General features: G+C 39.6%; 2 protein-coding genes across 2 annotated transcripts; both read right to left on the bottom strand.

Moving 5' to 3' along the window:
* Window positions 1-207: 207 nt before the first annotated feature.
* hirip3 (HIRA interacting protein 3) lies at window positions 208-4,709 on the bottom strand. The gene is made up of 8 exons (XM_070981641.1): window positions 4,601-4,709; window positions 3,206-3,326; window positions 2,934-3,078; window positions 2,468-2,854; window positions 2,205-2,362; window positions 1,951-2,098; window positions 1,773-1,871; window positions 208-612 (listed from the first exon to the last, which is right to left on the bottom strand). Exons 1-8 carry the CDS (start codon window positions 4,696-4,698, stop codon window positions 425-427), a joined length of 1,344 nt encoding a protein of 447 aa, XP_070837742.1. The 5' UTR covers window positions 4,699-4,709; the 3' UTR covers window positions 208-424.
* A 905-nt stretch (window positions 4,710-5,614) lies between these two features.
* kctd13 (potassium channel tetramerization domain containing 13) lies at window positions 5,615-10,074 on the bottom strand. Its single transcript, XM_070981817.1, has 7 exons — window positions 9,646-10,074; window positions 8,530-8,790; window positions 8,201-8,370; window positions 7,755-7,844; window positions 7,541-7,593; window positions 7,196-7,391; window positions 5,615-7,102 (listed from the first exon to the last, which is right to left on the bottom strand). The coding sequence occupies exons 2-7, from the start codon at window positions 8,765-8,767 to the stop codon at window positions 6,860-6,862; spliced, it is 990 nt and encodes a 329-aa protein (XP_070837918.1). The 5' UTR covers window positions 8,768-8,790; window positions 9,646-10,074; the 3' UTR covers window positions 5,615-6,859.
* Window positions 10,075-10,935: the final 861 nt, after the last annotated feature.

A 10,935-nucleotide genomic window follows, 5' to 3' on the forward strand; every position in this document is an offset into this window, starting at 1 on the left:
GACAGCTTACTTACATTAGTTCCGGAAATGGGACGCAGCCAAGTTTCCATGGGAGACAGAACAACAACTGATCGGAATAATCTATTGCTATGCGACCAGGTCCCTGTCTTTCCTGTCCTTCTTTTATAATGTTTTACTCAGCTAGGAAAAGCAAAAATAAATCAGCACTATGTTTTTATACATTGGTGAAAACAGAATTGTTCAATTAGTGCACAATACATTTATTTGAAACAGAACATTGACAGACATGAAAAATAATGTATCATCACTCTGCCCTCATATTTTACACGCATCAATCTTAGATATTTTGTTTAATTACATTCTTACTATCAAAGGAACTTGTACAAACCAAAACTCAACTTGTACAAAGAAAAAAAGTAATGTCCATATCCAAGTGGCCTCTGAATAGGAGGAACTGTTCTGATCAATCACTGTCTGCATCATCACTGATGATCCCCTGCAGGTTAGCCCAGTCTGTTGCTCTTCTGCGCCCTTTGTGTTTATAGTTTTCCGGATCACTGTCAGAGCCGGAGTTCAGAGTGCGCAGGTATGTAGAAGAGGGAGGGTCGTGTCGTTCCTGGCATGATGAGGCACCTCTACGCTTTGGTCGACCTGAGAGAGGTTATCACACTATTAATCAATATTTTCATATTTTACAAGTGCTATAAAATGATAACACTAGTGATTCAACCACACCACTAGACACTATTACAATCTACATTATAGATTAGAGATATGCACAGTAAAAAAAAACAAAAAAACAACAAAAATGTAAATTTCACAAATTCTGGTACGCATCATGGTACTTTTGTAGGACCAATTTTTTTTTTAATCATGTGGCTTCAAAAAAGGACCGTGGGTGCTTTTCATTACGTTGAATTGTGCCTCCTCGTCTCCTCTCTCCTTCGTCGACCCGGAAGTCGTTTCCCCTCCGCCATGATGAAGGATCTTCCAATTGCTTAAATGCACCTGAAGGAGACGAGGAGCGAGGAGAGAGGAGGCTTCTGAAGGAGATCAGAGTGAGGATACACTGGTGTAGCCTACGCGGAAGTCTTTTATTATTTAAGGGGCGTGTCGTATGTGGCACACGTTTGAATCATGGCGGGAGCAGGTCTTCACAAATGTAATCTTGATTCTTGTTTCAACTGTGTCCTTTTAACAATTGTATCTGTCACCAAGAAATTAATGAAAATTCTTGGTATATTACGGTTTTTTAAAGCAAGGCTACAAGGCTGTTGGTTTAATCTACCACACAGCCGTCCTCTGTTATGCCTCTAACGGCATATAATTGAAACCTCATCAATAGCAATCAGGAGTAGAACAGTCTGACTGCAGATCTGACCATAATATCACGTTTTACAGCTTTTATAGCTGTGCAAATGTCATCAGTAATTGACGTCGCTTCGGACTGACGCTGTGGAGTGAGGATTTTTCATTTCGGAGTTTCGTTTCCTCCGTCCTCACGTCCCTTCCTCGCATCCCTCTTTCATGTCCTCGCTGGGCGGAGCTAAGACGTGAGGAGAGGAAGCGAGTGGAGGCGACGAGGAGACCAATTTATGGAATGAAAAGCACCCCGTGTTTCAATGCAAGCCTAAACAAATACCACCAAATGACACCAAAACTGTTTGGCTTATCTTTTCTCTCCTTTGTCAGTGAATAAGACACTCTTCTTGGATGCTTGAAAATATATAAAAATGAGTGTTTTCCTTCAGAAAACTGGAAAAGCACAAAGTGATGGATGTAAACGTCAAAGAAAAGTGATGAATAGTTACCTTGTGTGGCTATGATGTTGCTGACATCAAGCTCAGCAAGTTCCTGAGCTTCCTCTCTCTTCATTCTGACTTTTTTACATTTCTCAATAGATGGCTGCCCTGTGTCAAATGAACAAAAAATTGCTATTTGTAAATCCCTGAATGTGTGTTGTTAAAAGGTGAATGCGTTGCCACTGACCATGGACACCGAGATCTTCAAGCTCCTTCTTCAGAGCAGCCACCTGGGCGTTAACAGAGCGACAGCCATCGAGGAGCTTCTTGTAATTCCGCCTCACACCACAGAGAGAGATGTAACGTTTGAGCCTCACAACTGCTTTGTTGTCACCCTGCGGGACGAATCAGAAGACGCACAGGTTCTGAATAGAAGATGCAACGTCTATTCTACATCTCTGCAGTTAACCAGTGTGCACCTATGTTTGGCACTGGCCTCACCTTTTGTACTTTGGCGCTCTCTTTAGTTTTCAAAGTTTTCTCCTTTTTCTTAACTTGTGTATTTTCTGTCCCGCTATCCTGTTTATCCTCCAAAGAGGGAAGTGATGATGAATCAGAGTCTGGGTCACTGTCTTTCTTTTCTGCCAAGTCTTTTTCTTCTGCATAATCCAACAGAAAGTCAAAACAAATTAGTGACAAATGAAATGAACAAATGAATAAGTCTTTATGTGTTGGACATTTAAGTGTAAAGTTCGCATACTCACCCTTTTCACTGTCGTCTGAGGAGGCTTCGCTGTTGGTTTTGTCACTCCTTTTTGACGTGTCTGTGTCATTCTCTTCATCACTCTGTGGCGTTTTCTTTCCTTGACTTGTGTTGCCACCTCCCGTCTCTCCATTTTTTGTATTACTTGCTTTCTTTTTCACCATTTCTTTTGGACTGTCACCACAGTTACTCTCATTTTCTTCTTTTTCTGACTCATTAATCTCATCATCTGCAGAGTCTTCACTGCTCAGTGGCTGTTTACCGTTTCCATTCATCTTTCGCTGTGATTTTTTCACCTCTTGCTCTTCGTCCTCAGATTCAGATTTAACTTGCTCTTCCTCTTCACTCTGCTCACTTCCTTTTTTGCAGTCATCTTTATCCACTGATTCTGTCAGGAACCACACAAGAATAGACAAACATTTCATGGTTTCCAAACCTAAATGAATTAAAAAAAAGTTATAACCTACCTGATGATGAGCTTGACTGACAACGGGATTTCTTCGCCACGGATTTATCTTCTTCCTCACTTATCACCTCGTCATCTTCCTTTTCTCTCTTCCTTTTATTTTGGAACTTCTTGCTCTCCAACTCACTCTCATCTTCGTAATTGTCCTAGCAGGAACAATAAAAAACAAAAAACAATTGACAATCACAATAACAACTACAGCGCTGAAAAAGATTTCCCTACAAAAATCCGAAACAAACACACAATATAAACTGTATGGGAAAAATCAAATACCTGCATTTTCATCAGCTCCTCTTGAACCACTTGTTTCATGAAATTTTTGGCCTCTGGACGTAATGATTCACATTGCACGTGTGCCAGATATCGCCTTTTCAAAATCCCTAAGGTCAGTGTGCTGGAATAAGACATTAGAAAGGTTACATCAAGGTGTGTACGATGTGTGTAACTCACAATAACACACACAATTATCTTTGTTTTTGAATGCAGGCCGAGAAATACACCTGAAAATGATAACACACATACACAAAACATTTTGAATGGCTGATTGAGACAGATGAATACTATAAAAAACAAACTATATTAAATATATTTGCTTATTTATATTTACTATTACTATATTTAATATAGTAAATGTTGTTTTGCCAAAGTTACAAACTCACACTTTAGATAAATTTTATCTTAAGTGTGACTTTGTAACTTTGTTGGCACTACATTTAGTACAATTTTAAATTTCAAAAGTTAGAGTTTTTATTTATGAGAAAATATTCATCACATAGGTATTTTTAAAGTGGCTGCAACTAACGATTATTTTCATTGTCGATTAATCTGTCCATTATTTTCTCAATTAATCAATTCGTTGTTTGGCCTATAAAATGGTGAAACATCATTGTTTCCCAAAGCCCAATAAGATCCTCAGTTGCCTTGTTTTGTCCACAACCCGCAGTCCGATAGGAGTAACAAAACTACAAAATATCCACATTTAAGAGGCTGGAATCAGAGAACTTTGACTTCCTTTTCCTGAAAAAAATACTCCGATTATAACAATAACTGATTAATCAATTATCAAAATCACTGACGATTAATTTAACAACTGACAACTAATTGATCAATCGATTAATTATTGCAGGTCTACTCCATCTATTTCATAGAACATATGTGGTATTATTTATTTTATTGTTCTTCATCCCCCAAAGCAAAATATTCCAGATAATAAACTAAAATTTGTTTCTAATACATCTAAAGACGAGATAAACTTTACTAAGTGAGAGATTTGCACACTAACGTTACCAGATACACTTTTAGCACAAAACTTGCTAACCAAAAGTTTGGCTCACCATTAACTCTTACTGCACTGAAAGATACCACTTCTCACCAGCAGGTGTCGGTAAAAATGGAAAGTTCACTCAGTCCTGTTATGGGAAACGCCACTCATCGGCAGCTGTCACTCACACTAACAACTTTACCTCACTTTTAACAAAGCTAGCTCAACAAGCTAAAGTTAAATTAGATTAAATTTAAGACTTGAATCCTAGTGTAGCTAAAGTAGGCTGACAGCGTCGAGACCAAAGTTGTCTTAACTGTGAACACAACAAAAGCGCGTTAAGCTGTGATATTATTCCACCTACAAACAGCGAGGGCTCAAACAAGTTTTGAAAGCTTCAGCTGTACCTTAAGTTCGGCGCATGGCGGAGCTGACGACACACAAACCTGCGGATACTCGTCGACTCTTTCTGCGACACCATACTTTTGGTCTGTGGAGGTTTCATTTTGGCGGCTGCGTCCCCTGACGTAACCGGAACTGACGTCAGACCAAACGCTGCGCCCCCCCTACAAGGTATATAACCTTCGACAGCCTGGACTTCTTATGGAAATTAAACTGAATCAGTTAATTTCACCATAAAAATTTTGGTGACATTTTAGTCGTAACTGTGAAAAGCATAAACTCATTTTTTAAAGTTCCTTTATTGATCCCTGAGGGGAAATTGAAATTTGATCCCAACGGTTTCAAGGTTTTTTATTTTATATCTAATGATTTTAATGGAAAAAATGTTTTATTCACAAGTTTCGTTTATCAAAAAGATTGCCTAGATTTACCCTTTTCCTTCATGGTTTAACATAAACTGTAAAATTTCATAAATACAGAGGAACATGATTAAATGTTTTTTCTCCCTTGTTTTTGCCCTTTCTATTCAATATTTCCTTTAACAATTTGGATGTCTCTTCCTTTTACACTGCTAACACTAGCCTGATGAAACAGAAAATTGCTTTGAGAAAGCCTTCTGGGAAAAAAAAAAAAAAAAAAAAAAAAAAAAGACACCATACTGCATGTACAGTGTAATTAACTTCTATTTGCATTGCATGATCATTGCAATTTTGGGGTTGTATCCACATGACTGAATGCACTTAATCCAAATTGCTCTGCATAAAAGCACCAGCTAAATAAATGATTCATAATGTAATAATAGGATACTGTAATAATATGAATAACATCCAAATAATCCATGCCACTGTTGAGCATCTGTTAGTATTACATTCCTACAATCAGCATTTTGAATGATTGAAATGTTTTGGACACATCAAGCAAGCACAGTAACTTCCACTTGTTTTCTGTAACCTGTAGTATGCAGAAGAGTCCATTTCTTTATTAAGGAAAGAGCGGAAAATGAGACCATGAAGCTCAAGTTGGATTTCGTAAGTCATTTATTCACAACATTCCCATGACCACTATTGGACGGAAGTTATATTAGTGCATATTTTAGGGTGTTCCCAGGTGATTCTATAAAGGGTCTGAGATACATATTGCTCTCATTCAATGTATTTTTTCAGTATTCAGAATGATTAGATTTACACAAGACACTGGTGAATATTAGAAAGAAAATCAGTATCCTCTCCCTGAGGGAAATAAACATACATCTCAGTATTAATCGCCTTTATCATCACCGTATGGCCAATTACAAATTTCAGTGGTTTGGTATAAGACATAAAGCGAGAGTGAAAGATCATGGCTCAGAATACAATACAATATCAAAGAAATGGTCACGGATCCTCTTGAAACATTAAACTGAAATGTAAGTTCGCTATTGAGTCATTTACAGGAGTGAATTCAATCTGACGTGTGCTATTGAGTGCATCATATCATTTCAAAAGAATTAAAACTCCCTTGAGCACTAGCTAACACAGAGATTTGCGTGCAATACGTTAAATACCAAACAATAAATTAAGTTCATAAATTAATTAATAAAAAAAAAAAAACATCTGGAAGCAACAGCAGTAATAATTTAAACAAAGAAAATGAAGCTGCTCAACAATCTCATTCGTAGACAACCTCACTAGAAATGGCTACTCGGTTTTATTCCAGTGTTAACACGTCGAAGCTAAACTCCACCATCCTCTGTTCATCGCTGTCAGGCAGCATAAATCAGTCCAACTCATGAAAAGGCCACAGATGTTTCTCAACCTGAATCAACAGACTGACACAGTGTTTCCTACAAGTCGAACACAGAGGAGGGTGCCAGTGCATATCCTTAACGCCCGCATTGACAGTGGGCTGTCTGCTCTACGAATAAAACCCACCGATGGGGTGGGAGCTGGGTTTTGAGGCCCATTCCGTCACTTGCAGGAGGTTCCTTGACATTTGCAGAGTAATATTTATGCCAGTTTCACGTCCCAGGTAATTTCACACATTTCCTATCTAAAAAAATTTACACAGTTATGTTTTCTTGTAAACAGAAGCATTTTTCATCTCCAGCCAACTCTTACTCCAGTTACAAATCAGTCATCAACCCCTACATTTCTGCAGTGACATATAACTAACTCATAACTATCAAGCTATTGCTATGACCAAGGACGCCTCTTTCATTCTGCAAGCATCCAACAGAAAATGAACATACAGGAAGTCGCTCTCCCATGCCTCACGGTTTCACATTATTAGTCCTTATACACGGTTTGCTGACCGTGCCCTCTTTCATCATGCATTATATGTCTCCTCACGTGGATCCGTCGTACCCGCCGGTCGCCTCCCACGGCACCCTCTTCCTCCGACTGTCCAAGCGATGACCCTGAGCCTCTCGAATCTAAAAGGTGCAAGCCCCCTGGACCAGATCCTCTGCCGTTCTCATAAATGAGGATATTGAGGGTTTCTTCAAAGATTCGAGCCTCAGGAAACTCAACCTAAAAACACAGATGTTCAAGTTTGAAAACTGGTGTGGTGGACTGTCAAACCATTGCTTTAAGGACTCAGTGTGTCCACTGCGTCATGCTTACTTTGGTCTGCTTCTTCTCTGTGGCATAGACGATGGAAGTGCAGCATACTTCAGCGATCTTGCGGCCTTCACCATAGAAAGACCAGCAGCAGATTTCATCCCCAAGCACATCTTTGACAAACAGGACGCGGCCATTAAATCGTAGCACAAGTTTGTCAAACAGTTCGATGTTCTTCAGCAGGTTATCGTCAGAGTTGCTGGTCACAGGGAGAGACAAAGTGTTAGGAATGATCAGCAGAGAAGATGAAGAAGTTCTTTCCACTCAAAATCCAAAAGGGAGCACGTGAAAAACATCAATACTCTGATGTGGCAGAAAGTCACGTGAACAGTCAGCCTAAATTTTTACCTGGTGTACGAGTATTTGTTGTTTCCTCTGTTGTTCTGCAATTTGACTACCGGCTGTGAAGACAAGAAACGGGAATAAATCTGAGCAATTGTGAAGAAAACTTCAGTAAGAGTTACACTGAAACAAAAACACAGACTACAATTTTCATGGCTCACAAATGTAAAGCTCCCACTTTTGTCAGGGGTCCATTTGATTGAGATAAAATACAACTTACCTTTCTACAAGTAGCAATCATCCTCTGTTCTTCTTTGGCTGAGGTTATCATGGGGATGCGACACACACTCTCAAAGACATCCTTTTGTTTCTGACGATGGAGAGAGCCCATTAAAATAACGCTGGTGCTCCTTTTCAAGCAGTAATTAATCAATCAGGCATTTTTTACACCCACACAATGTATCTTCCTCCAACCACTTGACATTAAACTTTCATCTCCACATCTTGGCTCATCCCTAACTTGCTAGCTAGCTTGCAAACACGACTGATGATAATGAAGAGATGTCACACAGCCAAAGTTTGTAACGAGCTAACGTAAACTTCACATCAAACCTGTATGAATGGCAGCTTCTCATTGCCTAATTTGCTTTAATGAAGCAAATACACACTATTAGAGATTTTATGGTGGGCTACTGTGCATGACAATTATTCTCATCATCCATTTACCTGCATGGCGCTGAGGCAGTGCTGGACGAGTCCTTGGACCCGATAGTACTGTGCCTCCTTCAGAACCTCATCCAGTTCTCTGTGGTCCTCTGGAAGCGGTACCGAACCATCACGGAGGAAGTTCAAAACAAGTCCAAAGTGTCGGCCACACCTATCCAAAACTACCCAACCTGGGACATCAGGAAACATGATTTGGAGTCAGTTTCATTCTTACTGCAGTTGACCAGCGGTCCGCAGTGTCATTTAATGTGGAAACATCTTTTAGATTTTGCTTAACAATAGGATGCAGTGAGACGGTTAGTGCTTACCGGAGAGATACGTCCACTCACCTTCTGAGTCTATGGTGACCTCTGTCCCTCCATTGCATATGCTCCGCAACAGACTGTCTTCCTTGCTTAAAGTCTGAACTGTTGTATAATGCAGTGAGCCGCCCACATTTAATTTGACGTACTTGCTCCCGAGCAGGCCCCGATTTCTGAGCTCATCCGTGTTGTGGAAGGCAGGCTGGGAAACGGCAGACTGGGCAGAGTCAGCGGCATCACTGCCAGCTGAGGCCTCAGCAGACATGAGGCTGAAGAGTCACTTGCTGACTGAAACACAGAAGAGCAAGGCGGGATGTTTACAGGACAGGTTTGGTGATGAGTGATTCTTTATTATTGTAAATGTGGATAGTCACTATTTCAGTTGTCTCATAATTTACAGCTGTGTGGGTAAAGCATGTATAATGGCCTTTGATGGCCTGATGTCCTCTTGTTGTTCTGCAGGTGACATGATTCTTTGTACTTATGGAAGCAGCAGAGACCCTGCCTGATTAGGCTAAATGCAGCTAAGCTGAGGGACGTTCATGAACACGTGCAGTGTGTCAAATCTCCTCATGTGTATCGAAACATGTCCAAATCAAGCTTGCATGAAGGACACATAAACATGGAACAGACACCAAAACTCTGAAACATGTACTGATAACAATGCTGGAGGAGGAAAGTGACAGATCTGAACATCATCTTTTTATTATAACTGAATGATGATTCAGTATATCCAGAGTAAAAATGGACGGGAAATGAATGCCAAAGAGGTTTTTAACGTTAAATAATTGTAATTACTTATGGATTGATATCTTTATTAATGAGCCGTCTTAATAAAAACAGATTCATTAACCGCACCCGTTGTGTGCCCTCTTTCCACACTTCACCTCAGTGGGATACAGGAAGCATTGTCTAAAAGGAGCCTTTATTCTTCACATTTCCTGTCAACTGACTGAAACGAGCTGAACAGATAACAGACCCGCAAAGTTACGTGTTCATCAGGCTTCATGTTAGCAGCAACTTACCTGGCTACAACCACATAACTGTCACTTCAAAAACGATTCCCTGGCTGAGATCTGATTAGCTGTTTAAATGACAGATGCTAACTTATCAGGCTAATAGCTTATTACAAAGTGTACTTACCACAGTGAACATCCAAGGGAGCTTTAAGAATGAACCTAGCTAAGCCAAGATAGCTAAATGTGTGAGCGCTAATCAGCCACCGATCGATAATCAGCTAGTCTGCTAATATGAAGAGCCCAAACCACACTGATGAATCTACAACGCCGCTAACGTTTGACAACTCATTTTAATCGCAGTCGACTGGCTAAATCAGAGTGGCTAACAACAGCTAGTCTATTTTGCTACGCTGTAAGACAGCAATACTGTCTTGGTTTGTGTCGCTTCTTGGGTGAGAAATCAGACGCTAGCCACCCAAAAAGTGCGACCTGCTAAATTAAGAACGGACAATTCCATTGTCAGACATAAAGATTATTAACTGATGATAATAGCAGAAGCTAAATAGGTCACTCGGAAACGAAACTGTCTCATCTTCTTCCGCTGTTTTCTTCTTCTAGTCTCAGCTTTGTGTTTGTAAAACAGCAACTCGTAACGTGAATTACTGCCACCTTTTGGATTCGAGTTGAGCGTTACTCATAGAATAATACTTGGGTTACTGTGAAATATACTATAGGGAACCCTGGTAGTATGTATTTATATTTAGCTCGAACTGAACAGCGACCAGTTACAGGCACCACGGTGGTCTGGATCCCAAATCTTTACACTAAAACAGTGGACATAATATTAAAAACTGTGCTATCTTATTTTGAAAGGGATGACCGAAAGTATTACATACTCCCAGCCACTATTTTGACTTAACTTTTGACTCGTGTATGTGGCTAAGCATGCACTGCTCTCTGGTGGTCACAACAAGGAACTACAATATTACAATTAAATTTGCGGCGAATGCACATTTACGGTAGTATTGTCGTTTTAATACAGCCACGACTTGTTTCATTATCACAGATAACGGTAACCTTTCAACAAAAGTTCTCTTGAAATAAGTCTTCACGTCTAACTGCTTTTTTTTTTTTTTTTTTTTATAACCACGGCAGATGGCTGTGACCTGAGTACATTTAGAGTGATGGGTGTTTGCTGCCATCTTGTGGCCACAACTACAAACTGCAATTATAAATTCGTCAAGTTAGCGTTAATGTATACTAAAAGTATGAATGCACTTCCGTTAAATACTTAAATATAAAATAAAGTGAGTGAAGGTCGTATTACTAGTACATGAGTCGTTTGCGGTGACTGATTCTGTTAGTATTAATGTTTAGAATATCACTATTTGTAACTAGTATCACTACGTGTAACTCCTTATTCTTGTGATTATTACAAATAAAAGGGGTAACGTTAGACTTGACATTAATTATA

The sequence above is a fragment of the Chaetodon trifascialis genome, chromosome 15, assembly GCF_039877785.1.
Source record: "Chaetodon trifascialis isolate fChaTrf1 chromosome 15, fChaTrf1.hap1, whole genome shotgun sequence".
Lineage (NCBI taxonomy): Eukaryota > Metazoa > Chordata > Actinopteri > Chaetodontiformes > Chaetodontidae > Chaetodon > Chaetodon trifascialis.